A 24377-nucleotide genomic window follows, 5' to 3' on the forward strand; every position below is an offset into this window, starting at 1 on the left:
AATTTACCTATATAATAGGGGTGGAATAATATGAAAAAATTCCAAAAAAAAAATCTCATAGGATATCATACCTATTTTTTCACCATGAAAATTATTCATAACAAAAAAAAAAAAAAAAAAAAAAAATCCAAGGATCAAGAACTGGGGTTTCGAGATATGGTCGAAATCGAGACGAACTCAATTTCTAGTTGATCGAAACCTTGTCGAAACCTGAGTTTTAAAACCTTGCATCTAAAACATAATAATTAGGATTTTCTTCTTAAATCCAAGGATCAAGAACTGGGGTTTCGACTTGGCTGAAATTGAGATTTGGTCGATACCTGGTACTTTTTCCCATTGATGGGGAAACCTTGGTTTCGATGCCCAAAAATGCTTCTTTAGGTTTTATTTTTTGTATTCAACCTATTTTTGATATTTTAAACACAATCCATAAATTATTTTCGACAGATTTCGAACGAGTTCTTCTTCCATGCTTAAACCTACGCAAAAATGTGAGGTGTTTCTACAGTGATGAGATCCATTAGTAGGGATAAGACAGAGATCACATTATTCCATTAGTTGGGGGATACGACAGAGATCACATTATCTGATTCAAGTAACTCCATTAAGACCATCTTTTTTGACTTAATTAAACACCGTGCAAAATGCAAAAGATTAACTTTGGGCCTCAATTATGAAAGGAGTAAGCTAGCTAAAGGGACATCAAATCTTTCATTCTGTCAAGTTGATGGTATCCCACTCTTGTCATGTTTGGTCCCATTTTGCTCAAAATTTCATTCTTTCAAATAGGTGTGGACGTGCATGTCTTTGCCCCCAAGTAATTTACAATTTTCTAGGTCAAGGGATATGTGGGATACCTAATTGTGCTTTGAGCTACCTTTATTATGATTGTGTTCTCATTGCTTCAGGACCTTTGCATTGTAAAACAATTTTTGTCGTATTACCCAAAAATAAAATAAAAAAAACAGCTTTTGTCTAATAAAAATTGAGAGATGGGGTATGGTCAGCATGGTTCATAATCTCGGATCAGATCAATCAATATTGGCGATTGAATCAATATTGGTTTCATATTTTGTGATTTATTAGGATTGGTAATTGTATTATCCATCATATATTGAATTTTTTTTCTTGTATTTTCAACCATCCATCCATCATATAGCCATCCAAGTCAATGTACCCATCATCCTCCAACTACATATATACTTTCTAATAGAATTGAATCCACTGCAACCCAAAGTAAAACTCTGTAAAGAGGGGTGAAAGCTCTCATGTAAAATTTATAAATAAAAAAAAATAATAATAATAAATAAAATAAAAAAGCACACCTAACTTAAAGGCTAAAGTTTTTCCTCACAAGTTGGGGAAGGGAGCGAGAATCCCCTCACCACTGATGATGTAACAATATTATGGGACTTTTGTCCCATCACAAGCTCTCACCCCTTATTTCTTTGGGTTCAAAATTAAACTATCCTTCCCCTTGGGCATCCGACAATACCATGCCCATGCCCATGGTGAAGGAATGGGTGAAGGGAAACTCGATCCCTATATTATAAACATAAAACAAAGCAAGAAGAGACATTGATTGAAAAGATACTTTACACTCACAAAACACGAATATTGCAAACAAGAAAACAATAGTTTAAGAAGAACTCAATAATTCTCAAAGATGCTTCAATAATCCAACCTAAAAGTAGAGAAGTTTGCACTAGCTTCCACCACTTCAAGTGCAATAAATCTAGACCACAACACAACAAGATCACATTTCGAAGCTTGTTATAATCAGCTAAGATGATGAAGGTTTTCATCTCATTCACATCTTTTGGTGTTGCTCTTTTCTTCCCATAGTTTTATATATAGGTGGTGGTAATAGTACAAATTTACACCTTAAAAAGGAGGAACAACATGTTGGGGTTCCACGCAAGAACAACAATCCTTCATCGGAAGTAAATAGTGCCCTGTGAAGACTTATAAGTACTTGAACACCCTCAATCTCTTTAATGGCTAGCTTTTGAAGATGAGTTCTATCCAAATTCCTAACACAACATTCAAAAAAAAAATAAAAAATCAATATGTAGATCTATATAACAGTGAGTAATTGGAGGTTAGACCATATTTCAAAAGTAAGTAAATAAATTTACTTATATAATAAGGGTGGAATAACATAAAATGTTAAATTTTTTCATATATATTCAAATGGATCATTGAAACTAATCTCCCAATTCCCAAAAAAAAAAAAAAAAAATCTCATAGAATATCATACCAATTTTTTCACCATGGAAATTACTCATAACAAAAAAAATATATCCCTCTCCCCTCTGATAAAGTTTCTCTTAAACTTTGATACCAAAAGATCTCTTTTAATTTTTACTAATAAAACATCCTTTCACCCTAAAACACTTTAGTCCTAAGATAACATCATGTCCCCAAAACAAAACAAAACAAAAAAAACCCTCTCTTCTGACTCAAGACACATAGGTTAAAATAATATAACCTTTTTGCCAAATTTACATAGCAAAATAATAATAATAATAAAAAGACAGTGTGTGCTTAACATGAGTCTTAATTAACACCCTTTTTTTGTTTTTTTGTAGGAGAGTTTTAATTAACTCTTAACACCCTTCAATCCTTCATGTGTAGCAGAGAATGAATCTTTAATCACTCATTTGTAGTCTGCTAACATATCTTACTCCATTATTACCTTTAGACCAATTAACTGCTACACTAACTAGCTAGGTATAATCCATTCAAACTAGCTATGCCAAAAAGAAATCAAATCCAAAAGAGAGAAAAAGGTGAAACTGAGTCACCCTAGAGAGTTAACCCAGCCATGTTCATCCCTAAGAAACTACCCAAAATAAGGTGGAAAGATATTGGGAGTAGAGAGACCATAGATAGATGATCGATCACTACTCATGAGTTCGTTGGCTAACCATGTGAACCGATAAGTAGTACAGATTCGATCTTTCATTATCCATAGATTAGATTCAAATAGTGAATATGGGTGAAGAGGTACTAATGATCATTATCATACCTAGCCCTTTTCTTTACAAAACTTTATCTTGGAGGAAGTTTCGTTAGGGGTACCTTGTTGCAGAATAGAAAGTGGAGTATTATTGCTTGAAACCAAGAGAAAAAAAAAAACACAAAAAAACAGAAAAACAAAAAAACAAAAAGGGGGTAAGTAAGGATCCCAATCTAAAGCCTAATAGTATGCCAGCTTAAAAGCGACAGCTTTTTCCAATTAACTTTGTGGGGTGCCAATGTGTTAACATCATATTTCCTTAATCCCACCACCACCACCACACACACACACACACAGTGTTAAGCTTTGCCTTCTTTTAGCTTCTCTTTTGCCTTCCTTTTTGCAGCTTTGGCTTGTCTCTGAACTCATCATCATCTTTCTCACTGGTTGCTTCTCTCTCTCTCTCTCTCTCTCTCTCTCTCTCTCTCTCTCTGTGATCATTCCCCTTACCTTCAACACCATAATTATAAGTATCCAATTCCCCACATGATGAACCTTACTAAGTGACAATAATGGTTATGAAGAAGGAATACCTCCTGATGAGGGCACATTTTAAGCTTTCTCAGATGCCCATGCCACACATCAATTAATGTACTATTTTGTAATTTTGTTGTTGTTGTTGCTTCTTCCGATGCCATTGCATGAGGAGTAGGGATTTATATCATAGATTTTTAATTGATCATTCAATAATGAAATAAGATTTCAAACATAGATCTTCTACTTCTTCTTCTGAACGACTCACATAACAAGGAAAGGGAAACATGTGTTGGGACGAATGTGCATCCACAAGGAAGAACTCAAGCAAACAATCATGTACAATTTAAGAAATTTACTATAATTCGATAAGATTTCCTACATCCACCTGAGAGAATCAGAGATTTTCATTATTTCCTAAAAAACTTTCTACACATACCACTCTCCACACCCCAAAAAGTGTTCCCCTTTGTTTGTTACTAGCTAGGGTTTTTCATATGAAGACAATATATAGGGAAACCCAAAACCTTAATCTCCACACAATTATAATTCTACCCATATACATGTAATTGACTCAGAACTCGTCCCAATTACAAATATAGACCAATTACAATTATGTGGACCCTTAGAATACAAGACACACAAACCCACAATTATGTGACCCCTTAGAATACAAGACATGTACAAACCCAACAACATGATTAGTAGGAGGTGAATATTATTTTTTTTCTCTCTAATCTAGGACTTAAGTATGATTACTAATAGATTTGGATTTAAGAAAACCCTTTAGTTGATTAGTTATATACATCTATATTATTAATGGAGTCTTAGATTGTAAGGTGACCCACACAGCTTACACTACACATGCAACCCAGTACTGTTTTCTGACTAAAGCACTATCCCCCTTCCCTCACCCTCACGGAGTTTAACTCATAGTTCAATTAGTACCGTAGTAGGGTTCATGATTTTTTTTTGTTTTGTTTTTGGTAAGATAGTAGGGGTTCATGATTAAGAGCTGAGCCTCCTGAAGTAGAAATGAGAAAGTCAATATTCACATCATGGAAGTAACAAGGAGAAGGAATAATCAGGTTTTATCTTGACCGTACACGTGTTCAATATGAAAAGAATCTAGACTGATTTGATGATATATATTGTCTATTTGTATTGTCCTATATATACATATATAGAGTTCCATTCCATGGTAGGGACCCTTAAATGGGATCCTCTAATATATCAGGCTCAACCCCGGCCCCAAATCTCTTATCTAGGTGATCTCCTTTATCTGATGATCCAGATTGCTCGGATCATGGTTTTAAATATTGATATCGGTATCTGCTTCGGTCTCCCATGATACTAATACATATCGATCTTATCAGGTTATATCGAACGATTTTACCTTCCCTTTTAATAAATAAATAAATAAAATTTGATTTTTTTCTACAAATTTACCCTTGCTAAGAACTGTTTTCATCGATGCGATTATGATATTTGCGATCTAGTGGTCGCAAATGCGAGTTAGGAAATAACCTCTCCGCGAACCAGGGGTAAGGCTGTGTATTATTACCGGTTCAATCATTTAAATAAGATTATCTGATCATCAATAGGGTCATGTGTATATATTTGAAATTAATTACCCCATAAACAATATATTCTAGTTTGAGTTAATTATGTATGAATTACTACAATATAATCATGTGTTGTTACTAAGAGAGGAATTGACGAAGACGAAATGATTCTGTGGGAAAGGTGATGTTTGCGGAAAGCAAGGGAGGAAAGGAAAGGAAAGGAAAGGAATTCTACAAAAGCAATTATGGTAGGAAAGGAAGAGAATGAAGGATGGGCTGCTGCCTTGATCAAGACACTTTATTCTCTCTGTGATTTGTTTCTTTGTACAAATAAGGACACCATTCTCTTTAGATATACCCTCAACAAACAGAAGCTCCAGACCATTATCTCAGGTAAGATTTCATTATTGAGGACATCCACTCAGGTGTTGTCATGCCATGGGACCTACACTTTGTCTTCCAATAAAATACCTAATGGTCTATAAGTCATAAACATGGAATGTGAAATTGATCACCATTCCACACCTCCTCCCCCCCCCCCCCCCCAAAAAAAAAAAAATTTTTTTTGTAGTAATTAAAGTTTGGTAAAGCACAAAATTGTTAGATGGGGGATAAGGGTCTAGAGTGATTTGATGGCTGTATGTATAGTCGTACATCATGCACGATCGTTGTTGTCGATGCATATATGCATATATGTTAATGCAAATACCAGGAAACACGAAAAAAATAAAACAGAGCAAAGATGACACAGAGTTAACGGGTTTCACACACCAATATGATGTGCTACATCCACAAGGAAAGTTGAAGATGATTTATTATGTAATAGAATAAAAGTACAAGTGATCGCAACAATAATTCTCCCTAGAAAACTCAAAAATCCCTTAGTTTTACTTCTTTCACTTGATTACACAACAAGACGATATAACATATAAATATTCCTCCAATTCGGGTCGAGTCAACCTAGACACTCTATTAGGATCATAAACCTCACAAAAAATTTCAGTTTTGGGTTGCCACCAAAAATGTTAGAGGGGCGTAAACTTCAAAATAGGTACAAGAATTTAAGACACACATAACAATATATTCATATATGCATATGGTTCTTTTATTCACATCGGACTACTTCATGATGTATGATTATTACTTTCATCTTCCGCGTTGACCTGGACCGCCTTAATCCTGATCTGGTACCTACGCTTGTTAGGGGTTTGGATAAAACTCATCCTGAAAAGCTAGTTGGTTATAAAGTACCTATAAATCTTTACATCAGACTAGTAACATCCAATGTGGGCAATGTGGGACCCCGTGAAGGATGAAATCCCAAGACCCAATCAAAATGAAAATTTATAAAGTATAATGTGGAATTGGAGTATAAGTATCTCTCTCTCTCTCTCTCTCTCTCTCGATCTTTGGCAAAATGGCTAACAAAGTCTGAGCAGTGGGGATAAAAATAATAAGAGTGAAATTAATGGTGTGGGGCTTTAGTTTGTTAGCATTATATTGTCCATACAATGCAAATTCAGCTTTTTTCCCTTCCTTATCCCACAACTATAGATTGGAATGCGAAATTATATACTTTATAAGGACACTAAAAGATAAAGTGAAAGCAAAAACGTAGGGACCCTCTCTTCTATCATTGAAACATCACACTAATAGCTAGCGATCGCGATATGCACGAGTGAATCAAGGGAGTGAGTGAGTGAGTGAGTGAGTGTTTAGAAGGGAAGCCATCCATCCATCCACCTCTACCTCTCTCCTTCTATCTATTTAAACCCTTTCTTACAACTCTCTTTTTGTCACAAAAAACCAATTAGTATATTCACTTACTATTATTCCTTTAATTTTGGGAGATAGATGGAGATGGAAAAAGAAAGAAGCAGCAAGCAAGAGATAGAGTTAAAGAAAGGTCCATGGAAGCCAGAAGAAGACTTGCTTCTTACAAGATATGTAGAGACTCATGGAGAGGGGAAGTGGGCAACTGTATCCAAGAGATCTGGTCAATATCTTTTTCGATCTCTTCTTTATATTCACAATTCACTCTCTTTTTTTTTTTTTTTTTTTAGTTTTTAGGTTTTTTTTGTCTCTGATCTTATGGTTTCCTATGGTGGGTGCCTAGGTTTAATGAGAGGAGGGAAGAGCTGTAGGCTGAGATGGAAGAATTATCTGAGACCAAATCTAAAGCATGGAGATATGTCAGAGGAAGAAGAAGATCTTATCATCAGAATGCATAACCTTCTTGGCAATCGGTAACAATTAATTGGTTCTTTTAAAACTCTCTCTCTCTCTCTGCAAAAATAATGAAACCCTAATTGATCATTATATAGATAGCTGACCCTTTCTGGCTGGGGGGATGGTGGTGGTGAAGGTGGTCATTGATTGCAGGTCGGCTTCCTGGTCGAACCGACAACGAAGTAAAGAATTATTGGAACACATATCTCATCAAGAAGTACCCACACTACTCCCAATGCATTCATAATAATAATAAGAGGGTGGTAAGCTCCAACAAGTCCAGTAGTAGTAACAATAAGAGGAGGAAACTGATGATCTCTCCTCATTCACCATCAAATCCTTCTTCAACAATAATCCAGACTCCCAATTGTAGCAACTCCAATGGATGTGGTGGTGGAGGTGATGGTTGTGATAAGAAAGAAGTTGTCACAGAAAACATCAACATTAATGGTAGTCACAGCAATGGAGATGGTGATGGGGCGGCAGTATACGAGAATCCACCTTCGGTGATGCCCATGTTGGAGTCCTTTAGTTCCATTTGGGTGGAATCATTTGATGATGAAATTGGTTTAGAGAGGTGGTCTTGGTTGGAATCTCCTTTTTACTTCCCTGAGGATATTATTATGTACCCATCAGTATAATGTATACAATTTGGATCCTCTGCTGCCGCCGGCCCTGGTGGGCGTGCAGTCTCGCAACAAACAGCAGAGGCGAAAGGACTGCCTTATCCATTGCCTGAGCACTTTGCCTGGGTGGGATAGGACTGTCATTTTACGCCTGTCTGTGTGAGACTGCACGGTAGTCACACGGGCATCAGCAGCAGAGAGAACTTCCACCACCCCTTCTTATGCAGTCATCTCTCTCTCTCTCTCTCTCTCTCTCTCTAACAGGTCATCAATCAATCAATGTGGCGCCACTTAGTTGAATGAAAGAGTTGTAAGTCATATTATGTACTTCGTCTGCTGGTTTGCTTTCAAAATGCCATGAAAGCTTTTTCCTTCTGATCACTCGCAAGAATACTTAAGAGTGTACCTACAAGAACGAAATACAATGTCTCAATAACAAAATATATCTCTCTTTTTATCTCTTTCTCTCCTCTGGATATGAAAATCTTGGGATTCAAACCACACAAAACCCAAGGACCATACCACGAGGGGTAGGGGTAGGATCCACAAGACATCTGACCTTATGTGGACACCAAAGTATTACGTCTTTTCTCTTTCCACAATCAGCGGGGTGTACGTAGTAGTAACGAAAAAACCAAAGTTGCTTCACTCACTTTTTTTTCTTTTTTTTTGGTGTTTTGGGTTTTTTCTAATGGTAAAAGGCTTCACTAACTTGACAAACTAATATGTGAGGGGTCACAACTCACAGGACAATATAAACACATTATACAGGAGGATCCTTTGGCATCGGCATTGGACAAATAGTATGTCCTTTATGATGTTATATATTCACTATTCCATTCTATATTCTCTAATCAAAACATCAAATCACATTTTATGAATTGAGAATCTGTCTTCACCCTAGTAGTTAAGGTGAAAGAATAAGCTCCCCTTAATATTTTGCCAACACATGCACGCACGTTAATTCAACTCTGTTAGATCGAGTTCATATCCCATTACGGGTGGTTCACGTGTCAACACCTGTAACACTTACTATCAATTAAAGTGTGAAGTGGGTGCTGGGGTATTTATGAATGAATGAAAGCAAAAATATGGACAGATGTTTGCACTTGAAGATACGTGCACAGGAGGATCTTTAACTCTATTCTCTAAACATTTTGTTCTACTTTAGGTTGCAGCCTCTCCAGCTGTACAGCAACCTAGCTACCTTTAGTCTTCCTTCTTTTCAACACCAATGACCTAACATGAATCATGCATGGGGAAGCACTTCTAGCGGAGTGGCAGGCAGTCCCGAGGGATGGTTTTGTGTTCGACCCCTCTTACCCTCACCCTGGTAGTAGTAGTAGTAGTAGTGGTGTAATAGTAAGTGTGGCCCATTGGGATATTAGATCGAATCGGAATCAAGATTAGGCTCAGCCGATTTGTGTTCCCGGATCCTTAAATTTGTGGGAGAGAGAGAGAGGAGATGGGAAGGTTGCATAGTCATAAAGAGACAGACGACTGGGGGTAACTCAGCTTGAACACAAGACAATGGTTTACTCCCAAAATGGACAAAGTAATCTTCTACCAACCCCACCTGAATCTATCAAACTGGATCTTTATCCCCTATAATTCCTTGTCCGATACAATTTTTAACAAGGGGACGCAATGACCATTCCACCCCTAACCGAACACTCTACCCGGATGAGATCCCACCCTCTTATTAGAGGCACTAGGGGAACTGTACCGATCAGGGAATCGCAAGAGATATTTTTTCTACCAACAACACCCCCCCCCCCCACCTTTTTTTTCCTCGAGCAGAAAGTTACAATAGATATCCATACAAACGCTACTATACTCTAAGCACGTTTAATTATGTATTTTAATGAGGGACTAGTGACTAATGATGTTCTAGTTTTTTATGCTTTTACCAAAAAAAAATTATGTATTTTAATCAGATTTTAGTGCTTTAGTGATGGTATGATTGAATGCTTAACCAACAAAAAACACTACTATCGTCTAAGCACGTTGAACCATATATACTAATCAGATTCATTGCTTTAGTGGTGGAATGATTAGACTCTTGACCAACCAAATTACAAGACTGGTTAAAAGGAAAATGTAAGCCGCTAAGGTAGATACGATGCAACTATGACTAATTAAGATATGACGAATTAATTAAGAGGCAAGAGTACTTTCCAAACCATGGGCCCCTAGCTACTTTAATTAACCACAAACCTTGAAATATTTTTTTTCTCTACTTTAATGCATGCATTCCTTGTCTAAACAACCAGAACAGAAGACATAGTCCCCAATAATAAAAAAAAAAAAAAAAAAGGACACCAGGGTATGAGTGCAAAGAGCCAAGCATAAGTTGAAGTAGCAAGAACAGAGTCAAGAAGCTCTACACAAAATGGATTGCAGGACACGATCTGCATAGCCAACTTCCGAGCAATTGGAACTAAGGTTCAGTGAGTTGGCCAGGTAGGTTTCTAGTTCAGCTGGGAAACCATATATTAGCATATTAGGTTTGCTTTGCAAAAGTTGGAACCAGATAGCATGATTGCAAGATATACACAAATAGCAAATTTTTTTTTTGGGTAAAGTACACAAATAGCAATAGAAGAAATGGTGTTTCATCCAACAACCGGTATTACAAATCATCATACAGTATATTGATGTTTAAGGTCAACAAGAACTAATTTTCTTCATCATATTGTTGAGGGTAGAATGAACCAGTCTCGATGGGCAAGGATGGTGGGGTCCCAGGTGGAATGCAAGCTTCCCCATTCTCACCAGCACAAATGCACAGAGCCTCCGCATCCCTAAGGACTCCGTCAAGATCAATATGACCACTTAATTCATTGATAAATTTCAAGAGCGTATCGAAGTCCATCTCCTCGCCCATGATTTTGTGGCGGTACCTCTTCAGGATCGCAATGCACACGTACAAGTGCAGATGTTCAGACAAATAGTGAGTCCACAATACCTCCCATAAACGTAACGTCTTATCATATTCAAATTCCCTGAGAAATGTGAAAGATTGAAAAAATGGTAAGTCTGGAGCAAAATGAAGTTGCAACTGCCTTGTATGCAGTTGTAACATTTGACACACAAATTTTCCAAACTGGTTCAAAATCACAGTAAAAGGATTTTAGCAGGAATAGACAATTTGCTAGATCCGCATGATTGACAACCAATATAACAAATCAAGCAGAAAAGTGGCAACATTTTTCAATTACTTTCAAAAGATAATTATCTGGGAAGTCTCTCCATAAATGATTATACATCACACAGAAAGAAATGAATTGACTTCATAAGAGGAGAGACTTTTTGGACACCACTGCCAAAATGTGAGCCATACATTAAAGTAAATTGACGACTTTGTTCATGTGTCCATACCTACAACTGAAGAATCCATTTATTTAACATTAACCAAGTAACTGCAGCTCTTATCACTTACCATTCTAAAAATCAGACAATCTCTAAAATAAAGTATATCAATGAAAAAACACTTTATACTTTGGTTTTACATTTATACATCTATACATACAGCACTGCCAGACATACAAATTAAATTGTTAATATAAAATAGAAAATGTTGCCGGCAGGGGGGGAGTTCCCACAACAAACACCTCCATTCCCAAACACACAAGCCCTATGAGCTTCCCCCCAACGGATCATGGTTTCACTTACCATCAATTTATCCAACACAGCAATAATGTCAAATTCCTAGCTTTTTGTTCTCTCTGTGACTCAAAAAAAAATTGCACAACTTAGATATCACTCACACCATAATACTCAATCTGTGAAACTTCCTTAAAAGGATTCCATCTTAGACAGCAACTGATTCAACCAAATAACATCCATACTTCAACTGTTTGCTTTTTGCTTCTCCACCAGGTCAGATTATCAAAACACAAATAATTTGGTAATGGATTTGTAATATCACCCTTAAGGCCTAACCAACAAAATATTACCCACAATTCAGAGTGATCAACAAAATACGAGTAGCGTTACCTAGAGATTAAGGGAGGATATGGTTCCATGTTCACAGCACATCACATGAGCTTCTTAAGTTCTAAACAACAACAATAACTCGGCCTTATCCCAACTAAATGGAGTCAGGCTGCATGGATCCTTACCCTCCAATCAGCTCTATTTAAGGTCATACTTGATACAAGGCCTAAGCAATGCATGTCTTTCCTCACTTCTTCTCCCAAAGTCATTTTAGGTCCCTGGCTCTTTTAGCTCCTTCAATCTGAATCAAATCACTCCTCCATACTGGAACATCTAAAGGCCTCCGTTGAACATGGCCATGCCACCTCAAATGACTTTCTTGTAGCTTATCATGCATCGGAGTTACTCCCAAATCAGCTCTAGTTTGATCACTCCTTACTTTATCCATCCTAGTTTTGTCACACACTATCGCAACATCCTCATCTGAGTTACACTGAGATTATTTATATGATGCTTCTTAACTACCCAACATTTGGCACCATACATCATAGCCAGTCACATGACTGTCCTATAAAATTTTCCCTCACGTTTTAGAGGAATACGTCGATCATCCAACTCTCCGGACACACCTCTCTACTTCATCCAGCCTATTTTAATTCTCTGTGAAACATCATCCTCTATATCACCTTCTTTATTTATGATTGAGCCCAGATACCGAAAATAATCACTTTGTGCAACCTCCCTTCCATCACTATTCACCACCTCATTGTCTGTCCCAGTGTCACTAAAGTTACACAACATATACTCCATTTTTGTTTTACTTATCTTTAAGACCTTTTGATTCTAAGTTTGATCTTCATAACTCCAACTTGGCATTAACCTCCGCTTTTATCTCATCCACTAGAACAATATCATCAACAAAAAACATTCCCCAAGGAACGTAATCTTGAATGTCTCTGGCATGATTTTAAGTATTGGCTCGTATCGTATCGTCTGATAAATATCGGCATCTATGGTTACCGATACGATATAGGCCAATACGTATCTCTTTTTTAAAAAAAATTATGTATCGATTGGTATCACATTGTATCGGCCAATACGGCTCGATACGTACCGATTCCTGTCGATACATCTATTAAAGCCTTTGGTGAGAATATTGGTGAGTATTGAGCCGTATTGGACCTTATGGCTTGATATGATATGATACGATACATGTGATATATCTTGATACAACTCAATACAGACATTAAAAGGCCCACGTTGGTTTCAGTCTCGGTACAGAACTCAGAAGAAAAAAAAAAAAAAAAAAAAAAGGGGAAAAAAGGCCAAGAACTCTCAACCGAGAGTCCTAAAAAGGCCCTTTAACCAAGTTTTTTGCATAGATTTGAGTTGGGGGTTTTAATCTATAGTAAAAAACGATTCAAGGGGTGCTAAAAAACCTAAGTTTCTCATTGAACAAGCTGAAAGCAAAGATTGAAGAAGATTTCATAGAAAAAGGTCGGTTTCACCAAAAAAAAAAAAAAAAAAAAAAAAACCTCATCTTTTATAACAATTTCAACTTAATGCACTTGTCTTGTTATACGTTGTTCTCCATTTTAGTGTTTATGAACTATACATGTTATATTTCTTATTGATATTGTTTTTTGCTCCAAAAGTATATTTCCATGTATCTTGACCATTTCCCTTTGTATCTTTAGCGTATCTCCAATACGATATGTTATGATTCACCTCTTAAAATCACCCTTCCAATACGAAACGATACCGATACTTCAAACCTTGGTCTCTAGTTAAATCATCTAAGACAAGCAACAAACAAATAAGGGCTTAAAGCTGATTCTTGATGTAAACAAATTGTAATTTGGAATTCACTCCCTTGAACCCCCCCCCCAGTTCTTACACTAGTCATCACACCATTATACATATCTTTAACTATATCCACATATTTACTTGAAACACTTCGCTTCTCTAGTACTTGCAGATTAACTCTCTAAGGACTCTATTATAAGTGTTTTCTAGATCAATAAAGACCATATGGAGATCCCTTTTGCAATCTCTAAATCTTTACATAAGTTTCCTAAGTAAATACCTTATGTTGTAGATCTCCTGGCAAAAAACCAAATTGGTTCTCCGTAATAGTAGTTTCTTGTCTCATGCAAGTTTCAATAACTCTCTCATAATTTCATAGTATGACTCATTAGTTTATGCCTCTATAGTTATTGCAACTTTGAATATCACCTTTATTTTTACAAATCAGCACCACAATGCTTCTCCATTCATCTGGCATTTAGCTTGTGCTCATAATCTTATTAAACAGCTTGGTTAGCCAAGCTAAACCACAAATTTCTAAGCTCTTCCACACTTCTATAGGGACCCCATTTGGACATGGGGTCTTGCCTACTTCATCCTCCTTAAGTCTTCTTTCACTTAAGACACCCTAATTTTCCATATGTATCTATGATATGTGGTGTCTTGATGGGTAATGCAGCCTTCTGGGACACTATTACTCAACATGTCTTCATTTAGTGGGTTGTAGATCCATCTCTCCTTCATGTCCTCATCTATTATTAGTATTTTGCGATCTTCACCTTCATGTCCTCATCTATTATTAGAATAATTTGGCTTCCTTCATCCACTGGCTCCTTCTCCTCTAGGTCTGCCTGGAACTTTGTGCGTGATCCCAGTCCCACCGTCCCCTGGCACACCCTAACCTGGTTCAAGGGCCACATCCCTCGCCATAGCTTTATTGCCTGGAGATTCCTTAGACTTTGCCTTCCTACACAAGCCTTCGTTCTGCACCGCAACATCCTTGTCTCCCCTTCTTGCATCTTTTGTTGGAGTGGTCATGAGGATATAGCCCACCTTTTCTTTGCCTGCCTCTTCTCCTCCACCATCTGGAAAAAAGCCCTTTCCCTCATTTGGCCCAGAAATAGAAGATTGTTGGATTTTGATCAAGAATGGCGATGGTTGGTGAAAACTTTCTCAGGGAAGTCTGTCTGTGACACTATTGATAAGCTGGTTTTCTGTGCTGCTATCTATCATATCTGGATGGAGCGAAACCTAAGGAGATGGACTTCCAACTCCCGATCTTTCGATCTGATTTGGAAGGCCATCTCCTCTGACGTCTCTTCTAAAGTCAACTGTGGTCGCATTCATCATATTTTGGACTCCCCTAGGAACAGGCATATTTTTGTTTCCTGGGGTCATGATCTGTCTCTTTTGAGGTCCCCCTCCTCTGCGTAGGCTGGGCTGGTCGTCTTTCCCTCCCCCCCTCTCTCTCCTTCCCTTGTATATCCCCCCCCCCTTTTTTTCCCTCCCTGCCCCCTCTTGGGGTATGGTAATATATTCATTCATCCAAAAAAACATGGTTGAAATCTCTACTCTTCCTTTCCCTTAATTTAGCTAATCTTATAGATAGTTTCTACCCTTCCTTTATGCAGAGATTGTTATAAATATCTTCATATTTCTTTGCCCTTGCTTTCTCTCAATCTTCTTTGCTTCAGTTTTGGCAAATTTATACCTTTTGAGATCCTCTACATCCTTAGTCCTTTGTCATGTCCTAAAACTAGCTTTCTTAGCCTTAATAGCTTATTTGAACATCATCATCCCACCACCAAGTCTCCCTAAAGGAATGACGGGTTTCTTCCGATTAGACTAGGACATCTTTAGCAACCTTAGTAGTACAAGTAGTCATCTCGTTCCACATCATATTAATGTCTCCATCAACATCCCACCTTCCTTGTTTGACCAATTTAACAGTAAAATGATTTCAAGATAACTCCTTTGAAGCTCCACCGCCTTATCTTGGGGCAAATAAGCTCACCTTTCTTACAATTCGGCGTAATGAGACACATATCCATGACCATTAATTTATGTTGTGTGGTTACGCTCTCCCCCAGTATAACCTTACAATCCCAACATAACCACCTATCAAACCTTCTAGTTAGAAAGAAATTTATTTGGCTACTATGATGCCCACTTTTAAAGGATTAGTAAATTCTGTTCTCTTTTCAAAGTATGTGTTTACAATGGATAAATCATAAACCACAAAAAAATCTAAAATTGAAGTCCCCTCCTCATTCCTCTCTCAAAAACCATATCTTCCTTGTACACCTTCGTAGCCATTACGATCTCTCCCAACATGTCCATTCAAATCACCCCCTATAATAATATTTTCTCCTTGACTAAAACCTTGCGCTAATCCATCCATGTGTTCCCAATATTGTAACTTACTACTTTCATACAATCCTACTTAGGGGTGCGTAAGCGCTAATTATATTCACAACCTCATTCTCTAACACAAGCTTGACGAATATAATCCTATCACCAAATCTTTTAATATCCACCACATCATTCCTTAAATATTTATCCAGTGCTATGCCCACTCCACTTCTATTACTTTTATCCCATATGCCAAAGTTTAAGGTCACCCAACTCCTTGGCTTTTTTACCCTTCCATCTAGTTTCTTGAATACAAGCTATGTCAATCATTCTTATCCTCATAACATCTATCAATTATAGACACTTGCCCATTAAGGATCCTATGTTCCAATATGCTGATCTAAACCTACGTTTATGGACCCCGCTTCTTTACCCACACTTGTCCACGGTGTGAGAACCCTTGCCTACTTGTCACCGCATCTAGGTGCCGACACAATGTATCACTTAAACTGGATGCCCTAGCTGACCCTTGCTCACTATTCGCTACACCCAGATCAAAATTAGTGTCGCTTGCAGGGGGCCACCCTATAAGTCGAAAATAATAGGTTCTAGAATCCATGGAAAAAGGGTTTGGCTAAAATTTTTTTGGGTGTCAGCTGCCTACCTGACGCACCAACCCTCATCCTTATTTGGTTCCTTCATAACTCATAAGTTCTATGCAATAATAAAGGCTACTACTAACACAAACACAAAAATCATCTCCATTATGTCCCACTAGTTGACATAATTTGCTATACAAAATACCAACTATCACCCCGTCACAACCATTTGAGCAATATATTAGAGCATTATTACATCCTTAGCTGTCGAAGATAAGAAGGGATAATGGAAACTCATCTTAAAAAGTTGCTTAGAAAGACAGAGCTACTATTTTGAGAAACAAATTCTGTGTCAAAAAGGTATAGATCACAGATTTCCATGTAGAAAACAAAAACTGCATTTTTTTTCTTGGGGAGAGGGGGGGGGGGGGGGAGCACACATAGTGAATCCAGATTTGTGTGCTCACTGAGAGTCTCACTTGCCTTTTGAATTGTATAAGAATCCAGCGGAAACAAAAGAAGTAGTTCAAGCAGTCATGTTGTTTGAAATAATTGTGCAATGGGCTGTCTAACAACTCCACCAGCTGCAACAATCATAAAGTGCAGTTTCATTAAGAAAATCATAACAAAATCTTAGGAGAACATAATCCTTCAGTCAAGCAAAGCAATTCAGTCAGATATGGCTAATCTAGAAAAACATGGGATATAAAAAAGTAAAACTAAATTAGCATATTAAGAAAAAGGATATAAAAGAGTAGAAATAAATTAGCGTTGGCACTGGAACTGAAATTATCTTAGCTGAAAGCCCCTTTTCATTGAATCTAAACTCCAACCAAAGAGTATATGTTCCAAAATATGAAATTAAAATCTCGTAAAAACCCAACGCAGCTAAAGTTAAATCAAGAGGATAAAACAATGTCACCCTGGCACAATTATCTGAGAAATTGCCATATAGAAATTCCTTCCTCAACAAAATAAATCTGAAAGCCAATGTGGCATACACCTATGCCTCCAAGTACGTAAGAAGCATAATTATGAGGGGATCGCAAGCGTCAAACAATGATTTTTCTTTTTTAAAAAGGCGAAATTCTATCCAAGAGAAGTTACAAGGGTGTGGAATGGCATAAGCAAATTTTTGGAAGGTCAAAACCTATCCTTTTAGTGTGGTTCTGGGGTAGTTTGTAATTTTATTCAGTTGCCTTTCCAACAAGAAGATCTTGTGATTCTGAGCTGCCTTTCATAGCAGTATACTAATTGGGTTTCATTCTGTGAGTGGATTTTTATTTTAGGAAGTTCCATTAGACTAGGAATTTGACCTAGTCTACTTAAATTGATATTTTTATTTGTTCCAGAAAGGGCTATGCGCTCATACGGGCTTCCAAATTGTACATAGAATTATATTAGACTTCATTACCATTAGAAAGTCAAAGTTCAATAGAAATTTTTTAAGAAACATACTATTTTAGACTTCATTATCATTAGAAAGTCAAATTTCAATAGAAACTTTTTAAGAAACATACTTTTACTAGTTTGTGTAAGAATTGCAGGAAGCTAGGTAGAGGTTCAGTAATATGAATGTAATTCAGACCTTTAATTCAGTATATGGATATCATTCAGTTTACCGGTTAAGAGGATGGTGAATTATCACTACTCTCTTATTCTTCTGCAACTCTTCACAATTTTATTTATAACATGGACCTATTAACCTCAGGCTCACTAATTGACATACATCAGACCAAAAAATAAAAACCCTAAAAGTTAATACTTTAAAAGGAAATATCAAACCCAAGGAGATAATTTTTAGAACAATTAAAATTTAATAATTAAAAAGACAAACACTGTTAAAAAACAATCCTAAATTGGACTACTGTTGTTGTGTTGATAAACATTTTTGTAGTAATAGTTGTCATGACATCTAGGCAACCCATGGCATTGGAGGGGTCCAGGATGCAAGGTGACCAAGGTATCCAAGGCATCCGCCTAGGCAACCAAGGTGTCACCTACGCAGCGCCTTGAAAACTATGGTTGTAGTCCTTGCCTAACATCTCGAGCTTTTGGGATAAGCGATTGTAACATGGTATCAAACCCAGGAGGTCGGGTGTTCGATCCCTAGTATGTACGAGGGGTTTTGTGTGTTTTGCCCCTACCCCTTGTGCCCCTTGGTGCCATGTAATGGTGTGGTGAAGAGCTGTGTGTGTGTGTACGTGGGGGGGGGGGGGGCCCCTGCATGTACAGGGGTGGTGTTGTGTTGATATACAAAGTTGTGGTCTAGTAGTCCTCACCTAACAGCTCGAGCTTTTGGGATAAGCAATCGTAAAAACTACTTAAATAGAAAAATAAATAATTGAAAAACTCCTTCAATTCAACACTTCACTACTTGGGGGATAGCAAAGGAATTATTCTACAAGGTCTCAACCAATGAATTTGGAATTCAGTATTAAGGGAACATACGTTGCTACTTTAACCAATCGAGGACCAAAATCTATAACAGGAAGTACAAGGGCATACATACCTTTGATAGTGCGAAAAGTTGGGAATGCATGCCATTCTGGTCACGATTAAAATTGGGGCCAAGGCGCTCCATGAGTGCAACAAAACACCAAAATGATTCTGATTCATCCCTCATTACAAATAATATTGGAGACAACAGATCACTCATACCCTACATCCCAATAAAAAAAGGGGTGGAATGAGAACAAATGTGTTTGATGATTAAAAACATAAACACATCAGCATTCAGTGATATGAAAATCAGAGGAGAATTGTGGGATACAATCGATATGCATGGTGTAAATAATAGAATTACCGACAGTTTTGGCCTTCGCCAAGATTAGCAACAGTTTGTTTAATTGCATGCAAAGTTTTCAAGACAACCAAGCTAGAAATAGGGAATTTTCTCAAAAAAAAATGACCACGAAAGATTGCAAGATTAAAAAATATATTGACATTTTGGAATCATAAGAAAGAAAGTAAGCTTTCCCCCTGTGTTCATTTACCACCGAAGATTAAGCAATCTACAGGAGGGAATATATCAGTAAGCCATATAATGTCAAATCAACCTTCACAAGGTTAGCTGTTTCGGAGGGCAGTAGATAAGACTTTTTTTAGCCCAACCCCTATCAAGTGCTCTCTAATATCAAGACTTGGGAAGCTACCATTCAAGCAAATTCTGCTTCCCCTTCTCAGCCTTTAAATACTAACTTGGATCCTCTGCATAATGATCCCGACCTCTCCTCAACCCCCAGCCTTCTCCCCTTAGCCGCTCTGAATCCTCCTCAAGGAAGCACTCTACTTTTGACGGATGGAAGTTTCAAATATGATACCAAGGAAAGCGGATTGGGCATCCATTCTCTATGTCAATTCCCAATACTTTTGTGATTGCATTAGATTATGGATTTGTAGATTCTGCAGATGAAGCAGGACAGGCAATTGAACAAGGCATCCCGATCAGCAAAAGAAAAGGGCATCAAGCACCTGACTGTTAATTCATGGAAGCTTTTTCATCTTCTACATATGACATTGTCTCTTCTTTTAAATTTTTTGAAACTATTGTAATTCAGAAAGTGAACAGGGCTATAGTCAAGGCTGCACACATACTAGTTAATAGAGCTCGTATATCCAAGGTTGTAAATATGGTTGATGGATCCTACTCTGACTTTTTTACTGCGTTAATGTCTAAATGCATTTTCTCTTCATAAAAAAAAAAACAAAAAAAAAACAAAACAAAACAAAACAAAAAAAACTGGCTAAATAACACTGGAGGACACATCACAGCCACTAATAGAAGAATACCATTCAGAAAGCTTACGACCATGTCACCACCAAATGATATAAGTACGTACCTGACAGTAACCAAGATCAAAGTTGTAGAATGAGTAAGTCAGCAGTATGTCCCGGAGAAGCATCACGTTTGGGTTGTCATCACCATCATAGAATGATTCAGATCTATCTGTTCTTACCTTGAAAAGGTAAAAAGGAAAACATGTTAAAAATCTTCCATTTCCATTTCAACCCGCTTTATGCACTTGAATCTTATTAAGGTAATAGACAAGTTCAAAAAATGGTGGTTAATTTGCCCATCCAGAAAAACAGGACAAAAGGTGATGGTAATTTTACCACATCCTTCTCAATGAGACCCTTCCTCTCCCTGAACTTGGTAAACCTTTTTGCCTGAGCAGGAGAGATACTCTGAAGAAGGAAAACACAAAAGATGCATATTAATATAATTAAGGGGGAAAAGTTAACAGCGATTTCCATAAGAATAACATAAAACAAGCACAACATTTTTCTTAAGGAATGTAAATATTATACTCGCATATATGTTTCAGCTTTTCCATGAAACAGTAGGGATGAGGGAAACTTATCATTATGGAATCTAAAATTTGTTTATTGCACTGCCAAGTGCCAACATCAGCAACTTTGGCTGACAAGGAAAACCCAAACCACAAGCACCAGCCAACAACGTAAGTGCAAATCTAAACAACTACAATCAGCAATGTGTCCTTCCTTCTAACATAAAAAATGAAAAGTAAAGCCTTTCCAATCTCAGAAAGTCAGAGGCATCAAACTACGACCAAATAGTTTAACAGTGCATGCAAGAAAACCAATTTCATCGATTAATGCAGCAATGGAGGAATATCTTTGCAAGCAATCCAGTTGTGATAAAAAAAGATCACATTATATATCTAAAAAACTTGCAATTACTCTCTGACACTCAGGTTTGACAATCTCCTTGTTTAACAGCAAAATTTCTTTAGAGGAAGATGAATTAAAAATTGTGCCGCAGGGGGGGGGGGGGGGGGGGGGGAAGGTGAAAAAGGAAATGTGATGTACGGAGTTTGATGCAAAATAATCATTCGACTAGGAGAATACTGATAAAGCCTATTTGCAATTAGTAGATAGCCACAACAGTCCCAAAATAGCAGAGGAGTTCAAAAACTAGGTTTGTTATGTCAAGCAATGATGCAGATAAGTCACCTAGATGGATTATTTTATTGCAAATAAGCATTGGGTTGGGTTATGTAGGTGTTGGGCCTCTGATCCCCTAGGTTTTTTTTGTAATGGATCACTTTAATGGGCCTAAAATATGGATAGAAAGAAGGAAAACGGGATTTACTTCATTAGTTTAGTTAGAGTCCTGTTTTGAGTCAGTTTCTTTTATTATTTTAGTTCCCTAGTCAATTTTTTTACCTTATTAGTTAATGATTGAGTTAGGTATATTGAGTTAGGTCTTTTCTTTTTAGTGTTTGAGTCTGTTTTTCAGTCTTTCATATAAGTTTGTAAGGGGCTACAGCCTTGTGCATGAATTTGATTAATGAGATTGAGAAGAAGAAAAAAAGCATAGCTTTGTTCTTTGCTCTGTGAGAGAGTACGGTGAGATGCCATTGGTGAGAGGCTGTGGGTGAGAAACCCGAGTCTGATAGAGACTAACCTATCTTCTTCCTTTCTTCAATTTTTTTTTATTATTATTATTGTTCTGAAATTTCCTGCAAATCTGAGAACCGATCGAAGTATTTACTGTTGTTGGACCTGAAGTTTGCAATCCACTTGTGGACTGGTTATCACTTGTGACCAGTCTACATTATGCAATCTTTTAGCACTGGTTGACTGGAATAAATCTAGGGTTGTGATGGGGCTTTACTAGAGCTCCTAAAGAAGAGGAAGAAATTGGAGTTCTAGATTGGGATGTTAACAAAGAAATAAGTTCAAAGATTTTTTACTGTCAGAATAGAAATAAGGTAAGATTTCAGGTCCAATAGGTGCTGGCTTCCCAAGAGAATCTAGGCAAAGGAGTGGGTTCATGGTTCTAGTAGATAGAAACTATTTTTCTTTACTATCCCTCTTAGGAGGGTTGCACACATATTATTTCCCTTCATCAATAAAGAAAAGTGGATTATATTATCTAGTATCTAGGATTAGAAAGCATGGATAGACGACCCATGGTTAAAATATTAAAGAGATACTGGCCTTATCCTATGTGACCTGTGCCAACATTGGGAATAGGGAATCCTATGAAAATAATAACTTTTATCCACCAAAAAAGGTCATGCTTTGAAATGGTGATCTATGCAGGCAACAAATTAAGTCAAACCAATTGCTGCAATGAGGATTAACTTCATTTATCGTTTCACCTTTTGGGGGTGGGGGATTCATGGTATTTCAACAGATACCTCAAAAACAGTCCACAGACGTCCCAAAGAGCCAAACCACTATGAGAAGGTGGCAGTAGAAGGAATAAAGAATACCTCCATGCATGTATGGATGTCACAAACAATTCAACATGCATCAGGGGGGAAATGCTCAGCTATCCAATGAGCAAAACCTCCAAAAAGAAGATGAAAACCAGAAAAATTAAATTCTGAACCACCAATCTACAATTCAACATTCAGATCGGGAAAACAGAATGAGATATAGAAGAGGAATCATTTTGAGGGGCTCATTAGAAGAGAGAGAAATTCCTAGGTGAAGATTCCACAAAATCATCTAATGTTTAGTAGGGAAATTTGGCCCATAAGTGAAGCAAATCAGTATGAGTCCATGGTGAATGAACCTGCCACTGGTGCTTTATGGTCTCATACTCTGACTTCTTAACTGAGGTGAGATATTCCCTTTCGGCATATGTTGAATCATATGCATAGTAACCCAACAAAAATTTCCAGACCTGCAACCAAAATGAAGAGTTTGAGTTCCAAACAAATACTGACTAAAAACAAATTATAGGAAAAATCTTCATTGTGCACCTTCTATAATACAAAATATAAACTCTAATCCTGAAAGAAGATAAACTAATTAATAAACAGAAACCTCATCTCGCAGGTCATGCTCAACTCCTCCATAAAATATTCTCTTTCTAAAAGCCTTTGAATCCGTTATTCGCCCTTCAAAATCCAAGAAAGTGGCCCACTGCAAAAGTGATTCAGAAACAAATGATTTCTATTGACTCAGAACATGACATTCACAAAAACAATAAAATAAAATAAAAAAGGGCATCACACCAGCTCAAGCAATCTACCTGGCATGAGTTCATAACACAAAAATAACAAAAAAGGCACAGAAAATATGTCACATGCGGGCATTAAAGGTTAAATTTTAGAAAAAAAGATTTGAATATTTTCATTTAAACTAGTCGGCTAAAACTTGATGACAGAAAACATGAAGGATATATTTATAAGGTTCCATACCTTCAACTGCTCTAGGTGAGTTTGCAGGTCGCATCAATGATCTTTTCAATAAGCATTTACCACAACATTATCCCAACAAAACTGAAAAGGATTTATGTGCCTATCCACTAGAACAGATCTGATTCTACGGATTTGCATTTGTTATAGCAACAAACTAGTACCCATAAAACTAAAGCTGCATAGATCGCCTTTTGTTATCAAAACCAGAAACTGAAGAATGCTTGAATGATCGATTGTGATCAGCCAAGCCTATTATTTATAACTTTAAAAATTACATCCACATGACAAAAATACCCCTGCCATAGCCGACATAGCTAGGCAGTACATAAAACACTTAAAAACATAAAAATAAACACCAAAAATACCAGAACACCCCCAAGGTATTCTGGTTTACATTATTCAACACTCCCCCTCAAGTTGGAGCAAAGATGTCGATCATGCCCAACTTGACTAGATTAGGATGAAATAACTTTCCAGGCAGCCCCTTGGTGAAGACATCATTAAGCTGATCAGCAGACGTCACAAAGGGAATACAGATCTGCCCATCTTCTAACTTCTCCTTGATGAAATGCCTATCCACCTCA

At 37.2% G+C, this 24377-nt stretch overlaps 2 protein-coding genes and 1 long non-coding RNA gene across 4 annotated transcripts in view; 1 reads left to right on the top strand and 2 right to left on the bottom strand.

The window, feature by feature from the left end:
• The first annotated feature begins 6915 nt into the window (after window positions 1-6915).
• Window positions 6916-7931, top strand: LOC122650960 (transcription factor MYB1-like). Its single transcript, XM_043844315.1, has 3 exons — window positions 6916-7057; window positions 7178-7307; window positions 7427-7931. Exons 1-3 carry the CDS (start codon window positions 6916-6918, stop codon window positions 7929-7931), a joined length of 777 nt encoding a protein of 258 aa, XP_043700250.1.
• A 2651-nt stretch (window positions 7932-10582) lies between these two features.
• LOC122651391 (TBC1 domain family member 17) overlaps window positions 10583-24377 on the bottom strand; it is a 48923-nt gene continuing 35128 nt past the window's right edge. For both annotated transcript variants that reach the window (XM_043844772.1, XM_043844771.1), the window contains 7 exons: window positions 23417-23515; window positions 23163-23273; window positions 20729-20800; window positions 20455-20571; window positions 19125-19274; window positions 17096-17196; window positions 10583-10921 (listed from right to left, as the gene is read on the bottom strand). In XM_043844772.1, the coding sequence (XP_043700707.1) occupies window positions 10594-10921; window positions 17096-17196; window positions 19125-19274; window positions 20455-20571; window positions 20729-20800; window positions 23163-23273; window positions 23417-23515 (978 nt within the window). In that variant the 3' untranslated portion in view covers window positions 10583-10593. The remainder of the gene's footprint in view (window positions 10922-17095; window positions 17197-19124; window positions 19275-20454; window positions 20572-20728; window positions 20801-23162; window positions 23274-23416; window positions 23516-24377) is intronic.
• Window positions 15639-16416, bottom strand: LOC122651393. The gene is made up of 2 exons (XR_006331445.1): window positions 15789-16416; window positions 15639-15757 (listed from the first exon to the last, which is right to left on the bottom strand). It is a non-coding gene; the product is annotated as an uncharacterized LOC122651393 (long non-coding RNA).

The sequence above is a fragment of the Telopea speciosissima genome, chromosome 2 (assembly GCF_018873765.1).
Source record: "Telopea speciosissima isolate NSW1024214 ecotype Mountain lineage chromosome 2, Tspe_v1, whole genome shotgun sequence".
Taxonomy (NCBI): Eukaryota; Viridiplantae; Streptophyta; class Magnoliopsida; order Proteales; family Proteaceae; genus Telopea; species Telopea speciosissima.

Coding starts and splice junctions, on each gene's coding strand:
- LOC122650960 (XM_043844315.1), top strand. CDS start 6,916: ATGGAGATGGAAAAAGAAAGAAGCAGCAAGCAAGAGATAGAGTTAAAG. Junction 7,058..7,177: donor AACTGTATCCAAGAGATCTG/GTCAATATCTTT, acceptor GTGGGTGCCTAG/GTTTAATGAGAGGAGGGAAG. Junction 7,308..7,426: donor CATAACCTTCTTGGCAATCG/GTAACAATTAAT, acceptor GTGGTGGTGAAG/GTGGTCATTGATTGCAGGTC.